Genomic DNA, 27,086 nt, shown 5'->3' on the forward strand with positions numbered 1-27,086 from the left:
TTTCATGTAAATGTGTATATATATTAAAAATATATATAGTATACCTTTTTAGTAACCAAGAAGAAGCACAGAGAATCAACATCAAAGTATTGTTTGTTTACCTTTGCAGGGCCCAGTATACGGGATGAATCGTCTTCCTCCACAGCAGCATATGTATGCCTACCAACAATCAACACACACACCACCTCTTCAGTCAACTCCTGCATGCATATATCCTCAAGAGCAGGTCTTTGGTGCTCCCATCCGGTTTGAGTCACCAGCTACATCCTTACTCTCTCCATACAGTGAAGAGTATTATGGTCACAATTGTCCTCAACCTACAGTCAATCCAACATTGCCAGAGCCTGGATATTTCACTAAGCCATGTGTCGATACATCCACGCAGCCATCCAAGAGCAGTGAAAACAAGACTGTTGACCCCAAGATGAGTCCTGGGTCATTAAGGGATCTTAAAACACTGTTTTCCAAGAAGCAGGGTGAATGGGACTGCGACGTGTGCTGTGTAAGAAACGCTCCCACATCTGCAGTGTGTGTTGCCTGCAACAGTGCAGCTCCTTCTACAGCAAAGGAAAAACCTGTAGAGTCCCCACATGTCCAACAGTTGAAAAATAAATGTGAAACTCCAAAGCCTCAGGTTTCATCCAAAGAAATGGATCTTAAAACACTGTTTTCCAAGAAGCAGGGTGAATGGGACTGCAATGTGTGCTGTGTAAGAAACGCTCCTACATCTGCAGTGTGTGTTGCCTGCAACAGTGCAGCTCCTTCTACAGCAAAGAACAAACCTGTAGAGGAACTCAAAGGCTCTGCGCCTGTGGCTCCTCCTGCCAAATCTTTTTCTTTTGGACCTACTGGAGACACTAATGTCAGCTCAATGGGCTTAGCATTTGGGTCTCAAAAAACAGTTTCTTTTCAATTTGGATCAAATGATGCTGCAGTAACATCTGTTGACCTTGCAGCTCAGGCTGATAAGAAAACTATTGAGGCTGATGCACCACATCATGCAAAAGTGTCAGCAACTCCAGCACTCCCTTTTGGCTCTGGTTTTGGCTCTCAATTTGTCAAGAAAGAGGGTCAATGGGACTGTGATGCCTGCTTAGTGCCGAATGATGCTTCAGCAACTGAATGTGTTTCTTGCAAATCCCCCTGCAGCACTGAGTTAGCTGCCATGTTTGGTAAAAAAGAGGGACAGTGGGATTGTGACACTTGCCTGGTAAGAAATGAAGGTACAGCTAGGCAGTGTGTTTCATGTAATACAGCAAACCCAAATATGAAGGGCAAGATCTCTACTGCACCATCAAGTTCCTCTTTTTCATTCAGTTTTGGTATTTCTAGCAAGCAACCTGCTGCAACAGGATTTACAGCCAATTTCAATTCAGGTCCTGCTTTTCAGTTTGGTACAAGTAAGGAAAAAGCATCCTCAGAAGGTTTCAAGTTTGTTGAGTCCTCTACAACTCAGACTGATAAGTCAAGCATTTCAAATTTTTCATTCTCCATGCCAGTACCCGCTGGTGGTTTCAACCTTGGCATTGCAGAATATGAGGCATCCTCAGAAGGTTTCAAGTTTGTTGAGGTTTCATCCAAAGAAATGGATCTTAAAACACTGTTATCCAAGAAGAAGGGTGAATGGGACTGTGATGTGTGCTGTGTAAGAAACACTCCCACATCTGCAGTGTGTGTTGCCTGCTACAGTGCAGCTCCTTCTACAGCAATGGAAAAACCTGTAGAGTCCCCACATGTCCAACAGTTGAAAAAGAAATGTGAAACTCCAAAGCCTCAGGTTTCATCCAAAGAAATGGATCTTAAAACACTGTTTTCCAAGAAGCAGGGTGAATGGGACTGCGATGTGTGCTGTGTAAGAAACACTCCCACATCTGCAGTGTGTGTTGCCTGCTACAGTGCAGCTCCTTCTACAGCAAAGGAAAAACCAAAGTCAAGCAGTTCCAATTTTTCGTTTTCCATGCCAGTACCCACTGGTGGTTTCAAGTTTGGCATTGCAGAATATGAGGCATCCTCAGAAGGTTTCAAGTTTGTTGAGGTTTCATCTAAAGAAATGGATCTTGAAACACTGTTTTCCAAGAAGAAGGGTGAATGGGACTGCGATGTGTGCTGTGTAAGAAACGCTCCCACATCTGCAGTGTGTGTTGCCTGCAACAGTGCAGCTCCTTCTACAGCAAAGGAAAAACCTGTAGAGTCCCCACATGTCCAACAGTTGAAAAAGAAATGTGAAACTCCAAAGCCTCAGGTTTCATCCAAAGAAATGGATCTTAAAACACTGTTTTCCAAGAAGCAGGATGAATGGGACTGTGATGTGTGCTGTGTAAGAAACGCTCCCACATCTGCAGTGTGTGTTGCCTGCAACAGTGCAGCTCCTTCTACAGCAAAGAACAAACCTGTAGAGGAACTCAAAGGCTCTGCGCCTGTGGCTCCTCCTGCCAAATCTTTTTCTTTTGGACTTACTGGAGACACTGATGTCAGCTCAATGGGCTTAGCATTTGGGTCTCAAAAAACAGTTTCTTTTCAATTTGGATCAAATGATGCTGCAGTAACATCTGTTGACCTTGCAGCTCAGGCTGATAAGAAAACTATTGAGGCTGATGCACCACATCATGCAAAAGTGTCAGTAACTCCAGCACTCCCTTTTGGCTCTGGTTTTGGCTCTCAATTTGTCAAGAAAGAGGGTCAATGGGACTGTGATGCCTGCTTAGTGCCGAATGATGCTTCAGCAACTGAATGTGTTTCTTGCAAATCCCCCTGCAGCACTGAGTTAGCTGCCATGTTTGGTAAAAAAGAGGGACAGTGGGATTGTGACACTTGCCTGGTAAGAAATGAAGGTACAGCTAGGCAGTGTGTTTCATGTAATACAGCAAACCCAAATATGAAGGGCAAGATCTCTACTGCACCATCAAGTTCCTCTTTTTCATTCAGTTTTGGTAGTTCTAGCAAGCAACCTGCTGCAACAGGATTTACAGCCAATTTCAATCCAGGTCCTGCTTTTCAGTTTGGTACAAGTAAGGAAAAAGCATCCTCAGAAGGTTTCAAGATTGTTGAGTCCTCTACAACTCAGACTGATAAGTCAAGCATTTCAAATTTTTCATTCTCCATGCCAGTACCCGCTGGTGGTTTCAACCTTGGCATTGCAGAATCTGAGGCATCCTCAGAAGGTTTCAAGTTTGTTGAGGTTTCATCCAAAGAAATTGATCTTAAAACACTGTTATCCATGAAGAAGGGTGAATGGGACTGCGATGTGTGCTGTGTAAGAAACACTCCCACATCTGCAGTGTGTGTTGCCTGCTACAGTGCAGCTCCTTCTACAGCAAAGGAAAAACCTGTAGAGTCCCCACATGTCCAACAGTTGAAAAAGAAATGTGAAACTCCAAAGCCTCAGGTTTCATCCAAAGAAATGGATCTTAAAACACTGTTTTCCAAGAAGCAGGGTGAATGGGACTGCAATGTGTGCTGTGTAAGAAACGCTCCTACATCTGCAGTGTGTGTTGCCTGCAACAGTGCAGCTCCTTCTACAGCAAAGAACAAACCTGTAGAGGAACTCAAAGGCTCTGCGCCTGTGGCTCCTCCTGCCAAATCTTTTTCTTTTGGACTTACTGGAGACACTGATGTCAGCTCAATGGGCTTAGCATTTGGGTCTCAAAAAACAGTTTCTTTTCAATTTGGATCAAATGATGCTGCAGTAACATCTGTTGACCTTGCAGCTCAGGCTGATAAGAAAACTATTGAGGCTGATGCACCACATCATGCAAAAGTGTCAGCAACTCCAGCACTCCCTTTTGGCTCTGGTTTTGGCTCTCAATTTGTCAAGAAAGAGGGTCAGTGGGACTGTGACACCTGCTTAGTGCCGAATGATGCTTCAGCAACTGAATGTGTTTCTTGCAAAGCGCCCTGCAGCACTGAGTTAGCTGCCATGTTTGGTAAAAAAGAGGGACAGTGGGATTGTGACACTTGCCTGGTAAGAAATGAAGGTACAGCTAGGCAGTGTGTCTCATGTCAGGCAGCAAACCCAAATATGAAGGGCAAGACCTCTACTGCACCATCAAGTTCCTCTTTTTCATTCAGTTTTGGTATTTCTAGCAAGCAACCTGCTGCAACAGGATTTACAGCCAATTTCAATCCAGGTCCTGCTTTTCAGTTTGGTACAAGTAAGGAAAAAGCATCCTCAGAAGGTTTCAAGTTTGTAGAGTCCTCTACAACTCAGGCTGATAAGTCAAGCAGTTCCAATTTTTCATTCTCCATGCCAGTACCCGCTGGTGGTTTCAAGTTTGGCATTGCAGAATCTGAGGCATCCTCAGAAGGTTTCAAGTTTGTTGAGGTTTCATCCAAAGAAATGGATCTTGAAACACTGTTTTCCAAGAAGAAGGTTGAATGGGACTGCGATGTGTGCTGTGTAAGAAACACTCCCACATCTGCAGTGTGTGTTGTCTGCAACAGTGCAGCTCCTTCTACAGCAAAGGAAAAAACAAAGTCAAGCAGTTCCAATTTTTCGTTTTCCATGCCAGTACCCGCTGGTGGTTTCAAGTTTGGCATTGCAGAATCTGAGGCAGACGCATCAGATGGACAGTCAGAAAATGGATCTGCATCTCACCTCCTGAAAAATATTGCTGAACTTCACAGAGAGAAGGAAAAAGAGGCAATCCCAAGTTCCTCAGATAAGCCCTTAGACACTGATAGTCACGATAATAATCCCCTCCTTACCGGTAAGCCTAACTCTTTTAGTTTTGCAGACTTGGCAACGTGCTCACAAGGTAGTTTTCAGTTTGCCCAGGAGGATCCCATTTTCAAAGGCTTTGCAGGGGCTGGCCAGCAGCTGTTTACAGGAATTAATTCCAGCTCCAAGACAGACTCTGAAAGCACCACAACTGCTTTAGAATGTGATAATTACAATTTGCAAGAAGGAGTGCTCAAGAACTATGCTAATTCTTCTGTGTGCAATATCTCTTCGCAACCTGATCCAGTAGCAAAAAGTTTGTTCCATTTTGGCGAATCGTCCAGTTTTCTGCCTATTCTCAGTCCCTCCATGTCTCCATCTAAGCTGAACCAGAGCCAGGCTTCTGTTGGCACAGATGATGAACAAGAAGCATCGCAAGAGGAAGAGCGAGATGGTCAGTACTTTGAGCCTGTTGTGCCAACAAGTAAGCTATCTTCTGTGCCCATAGTTTATGAATAAAACTGTTTAGACCTCTTAGTTAAGATCATGGATGTCCAATCCTGTTCTCAGAGGGGCACCGCCCTGTAGTTTTAGTTCCAACCCTACTCCCTGCAATTTTTCAAGTAGTCCTCGGTTGATCAAGATTTAGATGAGATCACAGATCTCAGTGTGTGTGTGCAGACTCTGATGGAGAGTGTGTGTGTCTGCAGACTCTGATGGAGAGTGTGTGTGTGCAGAGAGTGTGTGTTTGCAGAGAGTGTGTGTTTGCAGACTCTGGAGAGTGTGTGCAGACTCTGATGGAGAGTGTGTGTGTTTGCAGACTCTGATTGAGAGTGTGTGTGTGTGCAGACTCTGATGGAGAGAGTGTGTGTTTGCAGACTCTGATGGAGAGTGTGTGTGTTTGCAGACTCTGATGGAGAGTGTGTGTTTGCAGACTCTGATGGAGAGTGTGTGTGCAGACTCTGATGGAGAGTGTGTGTCTGCAGACTCTGATGGAGAGTGTGTGTTTGCAGACTCTGATGGAGAGTGTGTGTTTGCAGACTCTGATGGAGAGTGTGTGTTTGCAGACTCTGATGGAGAGTGTGTGTGTGTGCAGACTCTGATGGAGAGTGTGTGTGTCTGCAGACTCTGATGGAGAGTGTGTGTGTGCAGACTCTGATGGAGAGTGTGTGTGTGTGCAGACTCTGATGGAGAGTGTGTGTGTCTGCAGACTCTGATGGAGAGTGTGTGTGTCTGCAGACTCTGATGGAGAGTGTGTGTGTGTGTAGACTCTGATGGAGAGTGTGTGTGTGTGCAGACTCTGATGGAGAGTGTGTGTGTGTGCAGACTCTGATGGAGAGTGTGTGTTTGCAGACTCTGATGGAGAGTGTGTGTGTCTGCAGACTCTGATGGAGAGTGTGTGTGTGCAGACTCTGATGGAGAGTGTGTGTGTTTGCAGACTCTGATGGAGAGTGTGTGTGTGCAGACTCTGATGGAGAGTGTGTGTGTTTGCAGACTCTGATGGAGAGTGTGTGTGTGTGCAGACTCTGATGGAGAGTGTGTGTGTTTGCAGACTCTGATGGAGAGTGTGTGTGTGTGTGCAGACTCTGATGGAGAGTGTGTGTGTGTGCAGACTCTGATGGAGAGTGTGTGTGTTTGCAGACTCTGATGGAGAGTGTGTGTGTTTGCAGACTCTGATGGAGAGTGTGTGTGTTTGCAGACTCTGATGGAGAGTGTGTGTGTTTGCAGACTCTGATGGAGAGTGTGTGTGTGCAGACTCTGATGGAGAGTGTGTGTGTTTGCAGACTCTGATGGAGAGTGTGTGTGTTTGCAGACTCTGATGGAGAGTGTGTGTGTGTGTGCAGACTGATGGAGAGTGTGTGTTTGCAGACTCTGATGGAGAGTGTGTGTGTGTGCAGACTCTGATGGAGAGTGTGTGTGTGCAGACTCTGATGGAGAGTGTGTGTGTTTGCAGACTCTGATGGAGAGTGTGTGTGTGTGCAGACTCTGATGGAGAGTGTGTGTGTTTGCAGACTCTGATGGAGAGTGTGTGTGTGTGCAGACTCTGATGGAGAGTGTGTGTGTTTGCAGACTCTGATGGAGAGTGTGTGTGTTTGCAGACTCTGATGGAGAGTGTGTGTGTGCAGACTCTGATGGAGAGTGTGTGTGTTTGCAGACTCTGATGGAGAGTGTGTGTGTGCAGACTCTGATGGAGAGTGTGTGTGTTTGCAGACTCTGATGGAGAGTGTGTGTGTGTGCAGACTCTGATGGAGAGTGTGTGTGTTTGCAGACTCTGATGGAGAGTGTGTGTGTTTGCAGACTCTGATGGAGAGTGTGTGTGTGCAGACTCTGATGGAGAGTGTGTGTGTTTGCAGACTCTGATGGAGAGTGTGTGTGTTTGCAGACTCTGATGGAGAGTGTGTGTGTTTGCAGACTCTGATGGAGAGTGTGTGTGTGTGCAGACTCTGATGGAGAGTGTGTGTTTGCAGACTTTGATGGAGAGTGTGTGTGTGCAGACTCTGATGGAGAGTGTGTGTGTTTGCAGACTCTGATGGAGAGTGTGTGTGTGCAGACTCTGATGGAGAGTGTGTGTGTTTGCAGACTCTGATGGAGAGTGTGTGTGTGTGCAGACTCTGATGGAGAGTGTGTGTGTTTGCAGACTCTGATGGAGAGTGTGTGTTTGCAGACTCTGATGGAGAGTGTGTGTGTGTTTGCAGACTCTGATGGAGAGTGTGTGTGTGTGTGCAGACTGATGGAGAGTGTGTGTGTTTGCAGACTCTGACTGAGAGTGTGTGTGTGTGCAGACTCTGATGGAGAGTGTGTGTTTGCAGACTCTGATGGAGAGTGTGTGTGTGTGCAGACTCTGATGGAGAGTGTGTGTTTGCAGACTCTGATGGAGAGTGTGTGTGTGTGCAGACTCTGATGGAGAGTGTGTGTTTGCAGACTCTGATGGAGTGTGTGTGTGTGCAGACTCTGATGGAGAGTGTGTGTTTGCAGAGAGTGTGTTTGCAGACTCTGATGGAGTGTGTGTGTGTGCAGACTCTGATGGAGTGTGTGTGTTTGCAGACTCTGATGGAGAGTGTGTGTGTGTTTGCAGACTCTGATGGAGAGTGTGTGTGTCTGCAGACTCTGATGGAGAGTGTGTGTTTGTAGACTCTGATGGAGAGTGTGTGTGTTTGCAGACTCTGATGGAGAGTGTGTGTTTGCAGACTCTGATGGAGAGTGTGTGTGTTTGCAGACTCTGATGGAGAGTGTGTGTGTGTGCAGACTCTGATGGAGAGTGTGTGTTTGTAGACTCTGATGGAGAGTGTGTGTGTTTGCAGACTCTGATGGAGAGTGTGTGTTTGCAGACTCTGATGGAGAGTGTGTGTGTTTGCAGACTCTGATGGAGAGTGTGTGTGTGTTTGTAGACTGATGGAGAGTGTGTGTGTGCAGACTCTGATGGAGAGTGTGTGTTTGCAGACTCTGATGGAGAGTGTGTGTGTGCAGACTCTGATGGAGAGTGTGTGTTTGCAGACTCTGATGGTGAGTGTGTGTGTGCAGACTCTGATGGAGAGTGTGTGTGTGCAGACTCTGATGGAGAGAGTGTGTGTGTGTGTGCAGACTCTGATGGAGAGTGTGTGTGTGCAGACTCTGATGGAGAGTGTGTGTTTGCAGACTCTGATGGAGAGTGTGTGTTTGCAGACTCTGATGGAGAGTGTGTGTTTGCAGACTCTGATGGAGTGTGTGTGTGTTTGCAGACTCTGATGGAGAGTGTGTGTTTGCAGACTCTGATGGAGAGTGTGTGTTTGCAGAGAGTGTGTTTGCAGACTCTGATGGAGTGTGTGTGTGTGTTTGCAGACTCTGATGGAGAGTGTGTGTGTGTTTGCAGACTCTGATGGAGAGTGTGTGTGTGTTTGTAGACTCTGATGGAGAGTGTGTGTGTGCAGACTCTGATGGAGAGTGTGTGTGTGCAGACTCTGATGGAGAGTGTGTGTGTGCAGACTCTGATGGAGAGTGTGTGTGTGTTTGTAGACTCTGATGGAGAGTGTGTGTGTTTGCAGACTCTGATGGAGAGTGTGTGTTTGCAGACTCTGATGGAGAGTGTGTGTTTGCAGACTCTGATGGAGAGTGTGTGTGTTTGCAGACTCTGATGGTGAGTGTGTGTGTGCAGACTCTGATGGAGAGTGTGTGTGTGCAGACTCTGATGGAGAGTGTGTGTTTGCAGACTCTGATGGAGAGTGTGTGTGTGTGCAGACTCTGATGGAGAGTGTGTGTGTGTGCAGACTCTGATGGAGAGTGTGTGTTTGCAGACTCTGATGGAGAGTGTGTGTGTGCAGACTCTGATGGAGAGTGTGTGTTTGCAGACTCTGATGGAGTGTGTGTGTGTGCAGACTCTGATGGAGAGTGTGTGTGTGTGCAGACTCTGATGGAGAGTGTGTGTGTGCAGACTCTGATGGAGAGTGTGTGTGTTTGTAGACTCTGATGGAGAGTGTGTGTGTGCAGACTCTGATGGAGAGTGTGTGTGTGTGCAGACTCTGATGGAGAGTGTGTGTGTTTGCAGACTCTGATGGAGAGTGTGTGTGTGCAGACTCTGATGGAGAGTGTGTGTGTTTGCAGACTCTGATGGAGAGTGTGTGTGTGTGCAGACTCTGATGGAGAGTGTGTGTGTTTGCAGACTCTGATGGAGAGTGTGTGTGTGCAGACTCTGATGGAGAGTGTGTGTGTTTGCAGACTCTGATGGAGAGTGTGTGTGTGTGCAGACTCTGATGGAGAGTGTGTGTGTTTGCAGACTCTGATGGAGAGTGTGTGTGTGCAGACTCTGATGGAGAGTGTGTGTGTTTGCAGACTCTGATGGAGAGTGTGTGTGTTTGCAGACTCTGATGGAGAGTGTGTGTGTGTGTGCAGACTGATGGAGAGTGTGTGTTTGCAGACTCTGATGGAGAGTGTGTGTGTTTGCAGACTCTGATGGAGAGTGTGTGTGTGCAGACTCTGATGGAGAGTGTGTGTGTTTGCAGACTCTGATGGAGAGTGTGTGTGTGTGCAGACTCTGATGGAGAGTGTGTGTGTTTGCAGACTCTGATGGAGAGTGTGTGTGTTTGCAGACTCTGATGGAGAGTGTGTGTGTGCAGACTCTGATGGAGAGTGTGTGTGTTTGCAGACTCTGATGGAGAGTGTGTGTGTGTGCAGACTCTGATGGAGAGTGTGTGTGTTTGCAGACTCTGATGGAGAGTGTGTGTGTGTGCAGACTCTGATGGAGAGTGTGTGTGTTTGCAGACTCTGATGGAGAGTGTGTGTGTTTGCAGACTCTGATGGAGAGTGTGTGTGTGCAGACTCTGATGGAGAGTGTGTGTGTTTGCAGACTCTGATGGAGAGTGTGTGTTTGCAGACTCTGATGGAGAGTGTGTGTGTTTGCAGACTCTGATGGAGAGTGTGTGTGTGTGCAGACTCTGATGGAGAGTGTGTGTGTGCAGACTCTGATGGAGAGAGTGTGTGTGCAGACTCTGATGGAGAGTGTGTGTGTTTGCAGACTCTGATGGAGAGTGTGTGTTTGCAGACTCTGATGGAGAGTGTGTGTGTGCAGACTCTGATGGAGAGTGTGTGTGTTTGCAGACTCTGATGGAGAGTGTGTGTGTGCAGACTCTGATGGAGAGTGTGTGTGTTTGCAGACTCTGATGGAGAGTGTGTGTGTTTGCAGACTCTGATGGAGAGTGTGTGTGTGTGCAGACTCTGATGGAGAGAGTGTGTGTGCAGACTCTGATGGAGAGTGTGTGTGTTTGCAGACTCTGATGGAGAGTGTGTGTGTGCAGACTCTGATGGAGAGTGTGTGTGTTTGCAGACTCTGATGGAGAGTGTGTGTGTGTGCAGACTCTGATGGAGAGTGTGTGTGTTTGCAGACTCTGATGGAGAGTGTGTGTGTGTGCAGACTCTGATGGAGAGTGTGTGTGTGCAGACTCTGATGGAGAGTGTGTGTGTTTGCAGACTCTGATGGAGAGTGTGTGTGTGCAGACTCTGATGGAGAGTGTGTGTGTTTGCAGACTCTGATGGAGAGAGTGTGTGTGCAGACTCTGATGGAGAGTGTGTGTGTTTGCAGACTCTGATGGTGAGTGTGTGTGTGCAGACTCTGATGGAGAGTGTGTGTGTGCAGACTCTGATGGAGAGTGTGTGTGTTTGCAGACTCTGATGGAGAGTGTGTGTGTTTGCAGACTCTGATGGAGAGTGTGTGTGTTTGCAGACTCTGATGGAGAGTGTGTGTGTGCAGACTCTGATGGAGAGTGTGTGTGTTTGCAGACTCTGATGGAGAGTGTGTGTGTTTGCAGACTCTGATGGAGAGTGTGTGTGTGCAGACTCTGATGGAGAGTCTGTGTGTTTGCAGACTCTGATGGAGAGTGTGTGTTTGCAGACTCTGATGGAGAGTGTGTGTGTTTGTAGACTCTGATGGAGAGTGTGTGTGTGCAGACTCTGATGGAGAGTGTGTGTGTTTGCAGACTCTGATGGAGAGTGTGTGTGTGCAGACTCTGATGGAGAGTGTGTGTGTTTGCAGACTCTGATGGAGAGTGTGTGTGTGTGCAGACTCTGATGGAGAGTGTGTGTGTGTGCAGACTCTGATGGAGAGTGTGTGTGTTTGCAGACTCTGATGGAGAGTGTGTGTGTGTGCAGACTCTGATGGAGAGTGTGTGTGTTTGCAGACTCTGATGGAGAGTGTGTGTTTGCAGACTCTGATGGAGAGTGTGTGTGTGTTTGCAGACTCTGATGGAGAGTGTGTGTGTGTGTGCAGACTGATGGAGAGTGTGTGTGTTTGCAGACTCTGATGGAGAGTGTGTGTGTTTGCAGACTCTGATGGAGAGTGTGTGTGTTTGCAGACTCTGATGGAGAGTGTGTGTGTTTGCAGACTCTGATGGAGAGTGTGTGTGTGTGCAGACTCTGATGGAGAGTGTGTGTGTTTGCAGACTCTGATGGAGAGTGTGTGTGTTTGCAGACTCTGATGGAGAGTGTGTGTGTGCAGACTCTGATGGAGAGTGTGTGTGTTTGCAGACTCTGATGGAGAGTGTGTGTGTGCAGACTCTGATGGAGAGTGTGTGTGTTTGCAGACTCTGATGGAGAGTGTGTGTGTGTGCAGACTCTGATGGAGAGTGTGTGTGTTTGCAGACTCTGATGGAGAGTGTGTGTGTTTGCAGACTCTGATGGAGAGTGTGTGTGTGCAGACTCTGATGGAGAGTGTGTGTGTTTGCAGACTCTGATGGAGAGTGTGTGTGTTTGCAGACTCTGATGGAGAGTGTGTGTGTTTGCAGACTCTGATGGAGAGTGTGTGTGTGTGCAGACTCTGATGGAGAGTGTGTGTTTGCAGACTCTGATGGAGAGTGTGTGTGTGCAGACTCTGATGGAGAGTGTGTGTGTTTGCAGACTCTGATGGAGAGTGTGTGTGTGCAGACTCTGATGGAGAGTGTGTGTGTTTGCAGACTCTGATGGAGAGTGTGTGTGTCTGCAGACTCTGATGGAGAGTGTGTGTGTGCAGACTCTGATGGAGAGTGTGTGTGTTTGCAGACTCTGATGGAGAGTGTGTGTGTGCAGACTCTGATGGAGAGTGTGTGTGTGCAGACTCTGATGGAGAGTGTGTGTGTGCAGACTCTGATGGAGAGTGTGTGTGTGCAGACTCTGATGGAGAGTGTGTGTGTGCAGACTCTGATGGAGAGTGTGTGTGTGCAGACTCTGATGGAGAGTGTGTGTGTTTGCAGACTCTGATGGAGAGTGTGTGTGTGTGCAGACTCTGATGGAGAGTGTGTGTGTGCAGACTCTGATGGAGAGTGTGTGTGTTTGCAGACTCTGATGGAGAGAGTGTGTGTGCAGACTCTGATGGAGAGTGTGTGTGTTTGCAGACTCTGATGGAGAGTGTGTGTGTTTGCAGACTCTGATGGAGAGTGTGTGTGTTTGCAGACTCTGATGGAGAGTGTGTGTGTGTGCAGACTCTGATGGAGAGTGTGTGTGTTTGCAGACTCTGATGGAGAGTGTGTGTGTTTGCAGACTCTGATGGAGAGTGTGTGTGTGTTTGCAGACTCTGATGGAGAGTGTGTGTGTTTGCAGACTCTGATGGAGAGTGTGTGTGTTTGCAGACTCTGATGGAGAGTGTGTGTGTGTGCAGACTCTGATGGAGAGTGTGTGTGTTTGCAGACTCTGATGGAGAGTGTGTGTGTGTGCAGACTCTGATGGAGAGTGTGTGTGTTTGCAGACTCTGATGGAGAGTGTGTGTGTTTGCAGACTCTGATGGAGAGTGTGTGTGTGCAGACTCTGATGGAGAGTGTGTGTGTTTGCAGACTCTGATGGAGAGTGTGTGTTTGCAGACTCTGATGGAGAGTGTGTGTGTTTGCAGACTGATGGAGAGTGTGTGTGTGTGCAGACTCTGATGGAGAGTGTGTGTGTTTGCAGACTCTGATGGAGAGTGTGTGTGTGCAGACTCTGATGGAGAGTGTGTGTTTGCAGACTCTGATGGAGAGTGTGTGTTTGCAGACTCTGATGGAGAGTGTGTGTGCAGACTCTGATGGAGAGTGTGTGTGTTTGCAGACTCTGATGGAGAGTGTGTGTGTTTGCAGACTCTGATGGAGAGTGTGTGTGTTTGCAGACTCTGATGGAGAGTGTGTGTGTGTGTGTGCAGACTGATGGAGAGTGTGTGTGTGTGCAGAGAGTGTGTTTGCAGACTCTGATGGAGTGTGTGTGTGTGCAGACTCTGATGGAGAGTGTGTGTTTGCAGAGAGTGTGTTTGCAGACTCTGATGGAGTGTGTGTGTGTGCAGACTCTGATGGAGTGTGTGTGTTTGCAGACTCTGATGGAGAGTGTGTGTGTGTTTGCAGACTCTGATGGAGAGTGTGTGTGTGTTTGTAGACTCTGATGGAGAGTGTGTGTGTTTGCAGACTCTGATGGAGAGTGTGTGTGTTTGTAGACTCTGATGGAGAGTGTGTGTGTGCAGACTCTGATGGAGAGTGTGTGTGTGTGCAGACTCTGATGGAGAGAGTGTGTGTGTGTGCAGACTCTGATGGAGAGTGTGTGTGTGTGCAGACTCTGATGGAGAGAGTGTGTGTGTGTGCAGACTCTGATGGAGAGTGTGTGTGTGTGCAGACTCTGATGGAGTGTGTGTGTGTTTGCAGACTCTGATGGAGAGTGTGTGTTTGCAGACTCTGATGGAGAGTGTGTGTGTGTGCAGACTCTGATGGAGAGAGTGTGTGTGTGTGCAGACTCTGATGGTGAGTGTGTGTGTGCAGACTCTGATGGAGAGTGTGTGTGTGTGCAGACTCTGATGGAGAGAGTGTGTGTTTGCAGACTCTGATGGTGAGTGTGTGTGTGCAGACTCTGATGGAGAGTGTGTGTGTGCAGACTCTGATGGTGAGTGTGTGTGTGCAGACTCTGATGGAGAGTGTGTGTGTGTGCAGACTCTGATGGAGAGAGTGTGTGTTTGCAGACTCTGATGGTGAGTGTGTGTGTGCAGACTCTGATGGAGAGTGTGTGTGTGTGCAGACTCTGATGGAGAGTGTGTGTGTGCAGACTCTGATGGAGAGTGTGTGTCTGCAGACTCTGATGGAGAGTGTGTGTCTGCAGACTCTGATGGAGAGTGTGTGTTTGCAGACTCTGATGGTGAGTGTGTGTGTGCAGACTCTGATGGAGAGTGTGTGTGTGTGCAGACTCTGATGGAGAGTGTGTGTGTGCAGACTCTGATGGAGAGTGTGTGTCTGCAGACTCTGATGGAGAGTGTGTGTTTGCAGACTCTGATGGAGAGTGTGTGTTTGCAGACTCTGATGGAGAGTGTGTGTTTGCAGACTCTGATGGAGAGTGTGTGTGTTTGCAGACTCTGATGGAGAGTGTGTGTGTGTTTGTAGACTCTGATGGAGAGTGTGTGTGTGTGCAGACTCTGATGGAGTGTGTGTGTGTTTGCAGACTCTGATGGAGAGTGTGTGTTTGCAGACTCTGATGGAGAGTGTGTGTGTGTGCAGACTCTGATGGAGAGAGTGTGTGTGTGTGCAGACTCTGATGGTGAGTGTGTGTGTGTGCAGACTCTGATGGAGAGAGTGTGTGTTTGCAGACTCTGATGGTGAGTGTGTGTGTGCAGACTCTGATGGAGAGTGTGTGTGTGCAGACTCTGATGGTGAGTGTGTGTGTGCAGACTCTGATGGAGAGTGTGTGTGTGTGCAGACTCTGATGGAGAGAGTGTGTGTTTGCAGACTCTGATGGTGAGTGTGTGTGTGCAGACTCTGATGGAGAGTGTGTGTGTGCAGACTCTGATGGTGAGTGTGTGTGTGCAGACTCTGATGGAGAGTGTGTGTGTGTGCAGACTCTGATGGAGAGTGTGTGTGCAGACTCTGATGGAGAGTGTGTGTCTGCAGACTCTGATGGAGAGTGTGTGTTTGCAGACTCTGATGGAGAGTGTGTGTGTTTGCAGACTCTGATGGAGAGTGTGTGTGTGTTTGTAGACTCTGATGGAGAGTGTGTGTGTTTGCAGACTCTGATGGAGAGTGTGTGTGTGCAGACTCTGATGGAGAGTGTGTGTTTGCAGACTCTGATGGAGAGTGTGTGTGTTTGCAGACTCTGATGGAGAGTGTGTGTGTGCAGACTCTGATGGAGAGAGTGTGTGTGCAGACTCTGATGGAGTGTGTGTGTGTTTGCAGACTCTGATGGAGAGTGTGTGTGTGCAGACTCTGATGGAGAGTGTGTGTGTGTGTGCAGACTGATGGAGAGTGTGTGTTTGCAGAGAGTGTGTTTGCAGACTCTGATGGAGTGTGTGTGTGTGCAGACTCTGATGGAGAGTGTGTGTTTGCAGAGAGTGTGTTTGCAGACTCTGATGGAGTGTGTGTGTGTGCAGACTCTGATGGAGAGTGTGTGTGTGTTTGCAGACTCTGATGGAGAGTGTGTGTGTGCAGACTCTGATGGAGAGTGTGTGTGTGTGTGCAGACTGATGGAGAGTGTGTGTTTGCAGAGAGTGTGTTTGCAGACTCTGATGGAGTGTGTGTGTGTGCAGACTCTGATGGAGAGTGTGTGTTTGCAGAGAGTGTGTTTGCAGACTCTGATGGAGTGTGTGTGTGTGCAGACTGATGGAGAGTGTGTGTTTGCAGAGAGTGTGTTTGCAGACTCTGATGGAGTGTGTGTGTGTGCAGACTCTGATGGAGAGTGTGTGTTTGCAGAGAGTGTGTTTGCAGACTCTGATGGAGTGTGTGTGTGTGCAGACTCTGATGGAGAGTGTGTGTTTGCAGAGAGTGTGTGTGCAGACTCTGATGGAGAGTGTGTGTGTGTTTGCAGACTCTGATGGAGAGTGTGTGTGTGTTTGTAGACTCTGATGGAGAGTGTGTGTGTGCAGACTCTGATGGAGAGTGTGTGTGTTTGCAGACTCTGATGGAGAGTGTGTGTTTGCAGACTCTGATGGAGAGTGTGTGTGTTTGCAGACTCTGATGGAGAGTGTGTGTTTGCAGACTCTGATGGAGAGTGTGTGTGTGCAGACTCTGATGGAGAGTGTGTGTTTGCAGACTCTGATGGAGAGTGTGTGTTTGCAGACTCTGATGGAGAGTGTGTGTTTGCAGACTCTGATGGAGAGTGTGTGTGTTTGCAGACTCTGATGGAGAGTGTGTGTGTGCAGACTCTGATGGAGAGTGTGTGTGTGTGCAGACTCTGATGGAGAGTGTGTGTGTGTGCAGACTCTGATGGAGAGTGTGTGTGTGTTTGCAGACTCTGATGGAGAGTGTGTGTTTGCAGACTCTGATGGAGAGTGTGTGTGTTTGCAGACTCTGATGGAGAGTGTGTGTGTCTGCAGACTCTGATGGAGAGTGTGTGTGTTTGCAGACTCTGATGGAGAGTGTGTGTGTGCAGACTCTGATGGAGAGTGTGTGTGTTTGCAGACTCTGATGGAGAGTGTGTGTGTTTGCAGACTCTGATGGAGAGTGTGTGTGTGTGCAGACTCTGATGGAGAGTGTGTGTGTTTGCAGACTCTGATGGAGAGTGTGTGTGTTTGCAGACTCTGATGGAGAGTGTGTGTGTTTGCAGACTCTGATGGAGAGTGTGTGTGCAGACTCTGATGGAGAGTGTGTGTGTGTGCAGACTCTGATGGAGAGTGTGTGTGTGTTTGCAGACTCTGATGGTGAGTGTGTGTGTGTTTGCAGACTCTGATGGAGAGTGTGTGTGTTTGCAGACTCTGATGGAGAGTGTGTGTTTGCAGACTCTGATGGAGAGTGTGTGTTTGCAGACTCTGATGGAGAGTGTGTGTGTGCAGACTCTGATGGAGTGTGTGTGTGTTTGCAGACTGATGGAGAGTGTGTGTGTGTGCAGAGAGTGTGTTTGCAGACTCTGATGGAGTGTGTGTGTGTGCAGACTCTGATGGAGAGTGTGTGTTTGCAGAGAGTGTGTTTGCAGACTCTGATGGAGAGTGTGTGTTTGCAGACTCTGATGGAGAGTGTGTGTTTGCAGACTCTGATGGAGAGTGTGTGTGTGCAGACTCTGATGGAGTGTGTGTGTTTGCAGACTCTGATGGAGAGTGTGTGTGTTTGCAGACTCTGATGGAGAGTGTGTGTGTGTTTGCAGACTCTGATGGAGAGTGTGTGTGTGTTTGCAGACTCTGATGGAGAGTGTGTGTGTGCAGACTCTGATGGAGAGTGTGTGTGTGTGCAGACTCTGATGGAGAGTGTGTGTGTGTTTGCAGACTCTGATGGAGAGTGTGTGTGTGTTTGCAGACTCTGATGGAGAGTGTGTGTCTGCAGACTCTGATGGAGAGTGTGTGTGTTTTTGCAGACTCTGATGGAGAGTGTGTGTGTGTTTGCAGACTCTGATGGAGAGTGTGTGTGTGTTTGCAGACTCTGATGGAGAGTGTGTGTGTGTTTGCAGACTCTGATGGAGAGTGTGTGTGTGCAGACTCTGATGGAGAGTGTGTGTGTGTGCAGACTCTGATGGAGAGTGTGTGTGTGTTTGCAGACTCTGATGGAGAGTGTGTGTGTGTTTGCAGACTCTGATGGAGAGTGTGTGTCTGCAGACTCTGATGGAGAGTGTGTGTGTGTGCAGACTGATGGAGAGTGTGTGTTTGCAGACTCTGATGGAGAGTGTGTGTGTGCAGACTCTGATGGAGAGTGTGTGTGTGCAGACTCTGATGGAGAGTGTGTGTGTGCAGACTCTGATGGAGAGTGTGTGTGTGTGCAGACTCTGATGGAGAGTGTGTGTGTTTGCAGACTCTGATGGAGAGTGTGTGTGTGCAGACTCTGATGGAGAGTGTGTGTGTGTGTGCAGACTGATGGAGAGTGTGTGTTTGCAGACTCTGATGGAGAGTGTGTGTGTTTGCAGACTCTGATGGAGAGTGTGTGTGTGCAGACTCTGATGGAGAGTGTGTGTGTGTTTGCAGACTCTGATGGAGAGTGTGTGTGTGTTTGCAGACTCTGATGGAGAGTGTGTGTGTGTTTGCAGACTCTGATGGAGTGTGTGTGTGTTTGCAGACTCTGATGGAGAGTGTGTGTGTGTTTGCAGACTCTGATGGAGAGTGTGTGTGTGTTTGCAGACTCTGATGGAGAGTGTGTGTGTGTTTGCAGACTCTGATGGAGAGTGTGTGTGTTTGCAGACTCTGATGGAGAGTGTGTGTGTGTTTGCAGACTCTGATGGAGAGTGTGTGTGTGTTTGCAGACTCTGATGGAGAGTGTGTGTGTGTTTGCAGACTCTGATGGAGTGTGTGTGTGTTTGCAGACTCTGATGGAGAGTGTGTGTGTGCAGACTCTGATGGAGAGTGTGTGTGTGCAGACTCTGATGGAGAGTGTGTGTGTGCAGACTCTGATGGAGAGTGTGTGTGTGTTTGCAGACTCTGATGGAGAGTGTGTGTGTGTTTGCAGACTCTGATGGAGAGTGTGTGTGTGCAGACTCTGATGGAGAGTGTGTGTGTTTGTGCAGACTGATGGAGAGTGTGTGTTTGCAGACTCTGATGGAGAGTGTGTGTGTTTGCAGACTCTGATGGAGAGTGTGTGTGTGCAGACTCTGATGGAGAGTGTGTGTGTGTTTGCAGACTCTGATGGAGAGTGTGTGTGTGTTTGCAGACTCTGATGGAGAGTGTGTGTGTGCAGACTCTGATGGAGAGTGTGTGTGTGTGTGCAGACTGATGGAGAGTGTGTGTTTGCAGACTCTGATGGAGAGTGTGTGTGTTTGCAGACTCTGATGGAGAGTGTGTGTGTGCAGACTCTGATGGAGAGTGTGTGTGTGTTTGCAGACTCTGATGGAGAGTGTGTGTGTGTTTGCAGACTCTGATGGAGAGTGTGTGTGTGTTTGCAGACTCTGATGGAGAGTGTGTGTGTTTGCAGACTCTGATGGAGAGTGTGTGTGTGTTTGCAGACTCTGATGGAGAGTGTGTGTGTGTTTGCAGACTCTGATGGAGAGTGTGTGTGTGTGTGCAGACTCTGATGGAGAGTGTGTGTGTTTGCAGACTCTGATGGAGAGTGTGTGTGTGTTTGCAGACTCTGATGGAGAGTGTGTGTGTGTTTGCAGACTCTGATGGAGAGTGTGTGTGTGTTTGCAGACTCTGATGGAGAGTGTGTGTGTTTGCAGACTCTGATGGAGAGTGTGTGTGTGTTTGCAGACTCTGATGGAGAGTGTGTGTGTTTGCAGACTCTGATGGAGAGTGTGTGTGTTTGCAGACACTGCTCCTGTGTGAGAGCAGCAGTTCACACAGACATGCCCAACTTCTCCATCAGAAATTAGGGCTGCACAATATATCGGAATATTGCAATATGCATATCGCAACGTCTTGCAATAACTTCGGTCATGAACAAAAGACAAAGAGAAATTCACTCATTGCTCTAGGCTGAATAATTTTTGTAACTTTATTAAGAATCAGTTTTACATTTTGATAATTCAGTTTCTGTTGTTAAATAAACCTAATGTAGGCCTACCTGGAGGTTCATTCAAACTCGAGCAACATTTGCCTTCTGATTGATTGTGTTCGCTCTCGTCTGACGTCTTTGCTCTTCTCCAGCAGGTCTTCCTTTTAGGTTTACATCTGCATCTGAGAGTGCGTTTACATTTGCAGACTTGGCAAAGATTTTAGGAGAATTTGCCTTTGGTAAAAAAGGTGAGTTCAGTTTACATCTTAAATCTGTCTGACTGATTCATTAGGGCCCAAGCCCTGAAAGGTACACATATAGATCTCATCGGGCCAAACAACTTTCGTACTTTTACTTTTTATGCCAGCCCAACAGGAAGTTGGCTATTAAGGGTTGTTTGGAAACGCATGGTCTGGTATTTGAATCACTTCTCCTAGGGATTCACCCGATCGCCACCAAACTCAGTCAGCATGAAGTCAAGACATTGAGGATGCTAAATTGCGGACGGATTTTTGATATCTCAAACGGTTTGGCCGAGGCGAGGAAACAAATTTATGGCGAATAATGGAAACAGGAAGTGTGTTATAACTTCTGCATACATTAACTGATCTTGATGAAACTTCAGCAGTGTGTTCATGGTCAGAGGCCGATCACATGGATGTGACTATTGTGAGTCAAAGTTATAGCGCCACCAACTGGCAGCAGGAAGTGTGTCACTTTCAAAATGCTTTGAAACCACCCTCTTATTTTTACCCGATTTGCTTCAAACTTTATGTGTATAATGTAAACACACGGCAGATGTAGACCTGTGAAAGGATTTTTGATATCTTTAATACTGTTGCCATGGCAACGCTTCAAACTTTAATATTCTTTTTTGATGCTTTTGAGACTCTTAACATACTTGAAATTGCATGAAACTCGACAGACACATCACACTTATTAGCCAGTAGACATGTGCAAAGTTTCAGAAACGGGCGTGGTGAGGGGCTCAGTAGCGCCACCTTTAGTCAAAAATGGGGGCTTCGTTTTTCATTGGAACATCTCAACCCAATGTATCTGCCCAGTGTAGGCATATTTTAATTTGTTTAATATTCTACTAAATAGATACATTTACTTTTTAGACATCCTTGTCTCCATTATGCTGTCTGTTTACTCTGTTGTCAGTTTGACACAAATACTCTACACACTCTGCGAGGTATTGGTTTTATGTATCAAAGCATTGTAATGAGTGCGAGTACACGAGCGCAGTATTGGGCCCAATACGATACTGGTATCGAATCCTTTTTGTATTTAATAATAGTGGATTTCTCCAAAGGCAGTATTTTCTGATTGTCATCCTAGCCCTAGTATCTAATTGTGCTGGACACTAAAAGCATTTTGTGTTTTTATAAGCCACTCATATGTGTTTGTACACACTGCTGCTGTCAGTATAGCTTTTGGCAGTGTAATGTTTTCAGTGTTTTCACACGCACATGTTTATTTCTGTAGATGCTAATTTTGCGTGGTCAAACGCGGGTGCCACGGTCTTCGGTAGTGCACCAGTGCGAAATGAAGGAGGGGAAGCACACAATGAAGGAGAAGAGGAGGGCAGTGATGACGAATCTCCCCGTAATGAGGAGATCCACTTTGAGCCGATCGTGTCCTTGCCAGAGGTGAGTGTGTGTGAGGTGAATCCAGGGCCGCACGATTAGCCGGAAGTAAACCTGAAACCACAGAGTTGTATATGCGCAGTGTGTTTGCTGAAGCGCTGAGATCAGAGCGGATCCATCAGTTTGCAGTGAATCTGCTCCATCTCAGCAAGCGCTGGGAGTTTGAGTCACTTATAACCTGCATCTTTACACGCAGCATTTACAAACCTGTGGTCCAACAAATGAGAACATTTAATGACATGTTTTACTCACTTCACTTCATAACGTCAGTCGAGTGTTTGAAATGACTTACATTTGTGGTGTAACGTGGCTTCATATCTTAGATTGAGACAGAATGATATTATTTTTATTGTATTCTAAAGGCTATTTCAATTAGCATTCCATTATAAATGTACTTTAAAATACAGATGAACCATGTATTGTCACAATCGTGTTTGTTTTCATGTTTCTTCCGTCTTTGCTTTAATTAAATGTGAGCGCTGCAAGTTTCACAGTAAAAACATGATGCTGTTGCGCCTTCTACTGGCCCAGGCTTTCACAGTTATATGATGTATTCAGAAAGTTTTGTAGTTTTGTATTCAGTAACCACTGTATTTCTGCTGGTCTGTATTTCTGATTCAAATGTAATGTGACTCCGCCCACGGAGAGCGCGCGCTATTCAAACGCAAATGTCTGAGGCAATCCAATCACAACCTGTGAACGCCCCCATATCAGCTCGAGAAAACACAAGTTTATTCAGATCATTATTGTTTACACCGTCTCGCAGCGCTGTGAGGAATAATAATAATGGAAAATGTACCTCAGAAGTGCGGGTATATCGCAGACCTGCCAACCTGTACGCATTTTGCGTAGCGGATACGCATTTTGACTTCAAAGTACGCTGGTACGATTTGTTAGTCTAAACTACGCAAAAACCTGGTGACGCCTCTGCATGCGCAGTCCTCAAATCAAGCAACAGCAAAAGAAGAAGAGTTCGACCAATCATAGCGCTGGATTCATTCCCCAAATAGCAAGCGGGGATGATTGACAGATGCGTAAGGCCTATCATTAAAAAGAGACTGAAAATCGACACCAATAAAGAATCCCGCTCGATCCGCCTTCCACTCCCGCGGCCCGCAGTCTGGCTGATTTCATAAGCGAGGACAGTACAGTAGTCACTGTACATCTGACTCCTGAAGGTAAACGGCCTGGGCTGGGCTCGATATGGAAAGTTGAAATATTGTACTGAGTTAACGTAATCCTATGGGTTCGATGATCACACGGATCGCATTATCTCAAAATACTCCGTTCTTCATGGTCACTCAGAAAAGAGGAAGACATCATTCAGCCATGCAAATAATAAAATGCTCAAGAAATGCTGAACGATAAATCTTAATAAACTTGAAATCGCTATGGCTTAGTGATTATGAAAGTGATGTGATTTGTAGATTACGGATAAGCGCGAGTCTGGAGAAACAGGCGTTTATTAATTAATTCTCAGTGCTAAGAAACGTAGCCTTCATGTGTTACGTTATTGTGTTAATAATAACTAAAGTAGCCTACCTAATTATGTTACATATTTATTTTGTATGAAAACTAGCGCGTTCGTTACAGATTAAAAAGTAGGCTACTACCGCGTTGTATCAGTGCTGCGCGAGCTCTCTCTCACAAACACGGACGCGCGCACAAAGAAGAGAAGATAATTGTAAAATTAAATTTGACTGGCTAAGTTTAAATTTTGTTCTTTCTTGTTTTTTTTTTTTTTTTTGTCAAAATGCCAGAAAGCATTTTGTATTATCCATCCTTGTTTTTAAAATTCGTTAAATGACGAACGTTTTACTGTTAACAGCCCTTATGTCGGATTCGTCTAACGTTACCGGTATACTTGATATTCTTTTTAGAATAAGTGATTCGTTATGCTATTATTGGACTCCTGTCTAATCATTGTCAACTGTTTTCTATAAATATGTTTGTATTGGGTAACATTTATTCAGCTAATGCGTGTCCTGTTTAAAATGCGCAATGTTCAAAGGCAAAGACAGCACGTCACAAATAGAAGCCCTTTTCCCTGTGGTATTTAGTATCATATTTGGATATTGGAATAATAAATTAAGTAGCCTATCTTAATTGTAAATTTTCTTTTTACAGTTTTATAGGGGTTTTATATTTTATATTTTATACTGCATTATATTGCATTGCACACATTTTATGAAATGCAATATAATGCATGTGAGTAGTCGTCGTCCACAACCCCCCCGTCGTCGTCGTCGTCGTAGTAGTAAGCCGCCGCCCCCCCCCCCCCCCCCCGTCGGTACGCAAAAAATAATTTCAAGGTTGGCAGGTATGATATCGAGGAGCGAGCTGAGGAATACTAGTAAGTTTTTTTCCTTCTCACGTGAATCGGGTTTCTGTTTATGAATGAATGAACGGCAGAGATGCGCGCTGTTTACCACAGCAAAGACAACATTTTGTTGACTAGATTTGGGTACAGTTGTTACTGTAGAATATACTGCCACGTCAAATAAGCTTTTGTTTAGCAATTTCTATATAAAATACAAATTTTGTCAAAAATAAAGTCATCAACTAAGATGTTAGCTGTTCCAATGTTGGCTATATTCAAACTAATAATGAATACATAGATAAAATGTAGGCCTATAATCTTTTTTTTTTTTTACAAAGAAAGAGTACACTTGAAATATTGTTGAAATTGTAATTATTGTTATTATTTATTATTGTAACCTTTTTTAATAAAATAGCAAAACATATTTACAAGATAGATGTAAGCAAAATCTTAAATGGTCAATATAAGTCTTCTTCTAAATATATCTTTTGTCCTTGCATTGTGGCTCAGTCAGTGTCACACCTGAATGAATGGCTCATTATGCAGAGTGGGTGGGGCATTGTATTCTCAGGTGTAAACCACTCCTCGTTCACGCCCCCCTCGCATATTGGCTTTCCAAGCAAAACCTGTTTTACATCAATTTAAATCAATGTATTGTTTTATGTGAACGATAAAGCAAGACTATTTTCACATAATTTTGAAGCCAGAACTCGAAGCGACAACATCCATTAGTCAAAAGTCTTATTGACACATATTTATTATGAGTTTTGTGGTCTTATTTCAGCAACTTTCATTTTTATTTTTTTCAATAACCACGCATAAACATTATTCTCTTAAAAGTTCAAAAATATACATGCATGGTGATCACATATTTTGGTAGCCCTGTTTGTGCTATATAGAGTGAATTTACACCTTTGCCATTAACAATTTTATAAATGACTGAAAAAAGCACAAAAGTCAGAGCATGTCAGAACACCTCCAGGGCCCAGAAAACCGCTCAGACTCCAGAGGGTTAAAGGTTTAACTTTTATAAAACTTTGTTTTTGTCAGAGCCTGTGTTTGAGCTTGTAACAGTTACACTTTGAGGTTATGCTTCTCCTTGCCTTTAGGGGGCACTAGCCTCCCTCTTAGATGGGTATTTATACAGGTAGCTGACTTGACGTGTTGATGTGACCCCTGCAGGTGGAGGTGAAGTCTGGCGAGGAGGATGAGGAGATCCTGTTCAAAGAAAGAACCAAACTCCAAGAACAAAACCGCTGGGACCGCGAGCTCAACCAGTTGTAAACTTTTCTACGTTTAGCAAACTTCTGTTCATGTTAGACATCATGTTCCCTGAACTTTTTTGTAAATGTGTGAGAGATCTTGTACATGCAGTGGTTTTATTTTTGTCCTGTTTGTATTAGACTGCATTAGTTGACAATCAAATGTATGCTTTGAAAAAAAAGAAGTTACTTTTATTATGAACACTTGTTCACCCCAGAGTTACCTCGATGTGGATTGGGTTTACCCCAGAGTTACCTGGATGTGGATTGAGTTTACCCCAGAGTTACCTCGATGTGGATTGAGTTTACAGGGACTTTCTCAAGGTTGGCTTTGAACATAAATAAACATCTGCCAGCTTGCGTTTCACTAGTTATACAGTGTCATTATTGATGATAAAACATTGAATACAACTACAGGAGAAATAGAGAAGCTTGGCTTCACTTTATCCAGAAGAGTTTCACTGTTTCAAGAAAACTGGTAACCAGTATTTAATATACCGCTGTATAACCAGCAGAGGTCAGGAGTCATTATTTGTTCAGTAAATCCACTCTTTTTTTCTCTCTGTACTTCATAGGTAAGACCTACATGAAACTGACCAAAAAAGTATTGATTAAATATCAAAGTGTAAGAACTGATTTTCCTGCTAAAACAAAACGCACCCTGCAATAAAGCCATAAAATGCACCCAGGACAGCAGATAGCAAAGACAGAGCACAGGACCTTGCCCTGCCCAAACTTATCTCCTTGTCCACTTGTTTGACTTCAACTCATCTCCCCCCCGCCCCCCCCCCCTCTCCCTCCTCAAGTCACTGAAAGTTCATTAAGAATGTCTATATAACACATATGGGGCCCTATTTTAACGATCTGAAACGCAAGTGTCAAAGCGCAAAGCGCAAGTAACTTTGTGGGCGGGTCTTGGCGCTGTTGCTATTTTCCCGGCGGGATAAATGACTCTTGCGCCGGGCGCAAATCTAAAAGGGGTTGGTCTGAAGTAGCTTCATTATTCATAGGTGTGGTTTGGGCGTAACGTGAAATAAACCAATCAGAGCATCATCTCACATTCCCTTTAAGAGCAGACGCACTTTTTCCTTGGCGTATTGCTATTATAACGGCGGATTTGCCAGGCGCGCGTCAAGAGCGGTTCACAGCCGAGGAGACCAACGCTCTCGTCACGGCCGTAAAAGAGAGAGAAGTGACATTGGGGATAGATCTATCTATCTATCTATCTATCTATCGTTTGTAATAATATGATTTGCAAAAATGAAAACTGCTGCTTCTGTGTAGATTAGAGAATCACAGTGTATGAGCGTTTGTGCACTCTATACATTATGGTCAAGCATGCGCCCTTAAAATAGCATAATGAACAACGCGCAACGCGCCACTGACTTTAGACTAGGTTTTTTCTGGCCAGTGGCGCAATTGTTTTATGGAACAGTAAAATAGCACCAGGGAACGTTTGCGCCAAAACACGCCTCCTTTTTTGCGCTGAACCGCCCAGAGAGCGCAAGTTCATTCCCTAGTTTAGCGACGTGCTTCTGTGGAGGGAAAAGCGCGCTTTGCGCGGGTGCAAAATAGGAATGAAACATGCGTCGGTGTACAAAGTCAATTGCGCTGGGTGCAAGATAGGGCCCACGGTGTATCTTGTGAATATGTTGTTTTTTTCCTTTTCATGTTTGGTATCATTTTAAGTGTCTCAGTGCGATTGGTAAAATGGTCTTAATTTCATTGCAGTCATTGGTTTAATAAGAAAGATTGAGAGCTTAGGAGAATCCTGTTTCTCCTCCCTGGGTGATGTCTCTTCAAGATATCTCCCGAAACCAGGTGTTACCCCCTGGGGGGTACACGGATTGACCCAAACAACTCTAAACAATATTTGTATAACCCTTTTGTTCTGGTCTGGGTATTTAAGGGTAGGTGACAGAGCAATCTTTGGGACCCTTTACCAGGATCATCCCCCATACAGTGATGTTTCAGTGTTTTCCGGTTGGAGAGCACTCACACGCCACTCTGTGTCTCTGTCAGGAATGCATTACTTACTTTTAGAGTCATCTTTGAGTAAACAATGTCATGTATGTATTATTTCTGAATTGGCTTTTAATAATTTACTTGTTTAATTGGCATGATACATTTTTACCTGACAAATAAATGTTACATCTTGATTTATTCTGAAGTTTTCTGAAATCATTATTTTAGTAGACTATGAGGAGGCTGGTGCTCCCGCAGCTCTGTGTCCAGGATAGGTCAAACTAAAAGCGCAGATGAACGGAGCAGTAGGCACATCATCTGAAGACCTTTTGATTTCTGTCTATCACTGACTTGGCAAGTTGTACGGAAGTGGCTAAATAAACTACACTTTTTTTTGTATGAGTGAGCAGAAGGCATCCGACTTAAGAGGTATTAGCAAACCCTGCACCCTCTGAC

The 27,086-nt window shown here is 45.8% G+C and overlaps 1 protein-coding gene across 1 annotated transcript in view; it reads left to right on the plus strand.

Moving 5' to 3' along the window:
• LOC308692400 (E3 SUMO-protein ligase RanBP2-like) overlaps positions 1 to 26,823 on the plus strand; it is a 61,954-nt gene extending 35,131 nt beyond the window's left edge. The window contains exons 19-22 of the mRNA XM_081368369.1: positions 110 to 5,111; positions 19,590 to 19,682; positions 20,923 to 21,086; positions 24,586 to 26,823. Of these exons, the coding sequence (XP_081224495.1) occupies positions 110 to 5,111; positions 19,590 to 19,682; positions 20,923 to 21,086; positions 24,586 to 24,687 (5,361 nt within the window). The 3' untranslated portion in view covers positions 24,688 to 26,823. The remainder of the gene's footprint in view (positions 1 to 109; positions 5,112 to 19,589; positions 19,683 to 20,922; positions 21,087 to 24,585) is intronic.
• Positions 26,824 to 27,086: the final 263 nt, after the last annotated feature.

Source organism: Scardinius erythrophthalmus (genome assembly GCF_964197995.2).
Source record: "Scardinius erythrophthalmus genome assembly, chromosome: 6".
NCBI lineage: Eukaryota > Metazoa > Chordata > Actinopteri > Cypriniformes > Leuciscidae > Scardinius > Scardinius erythrophthalmus.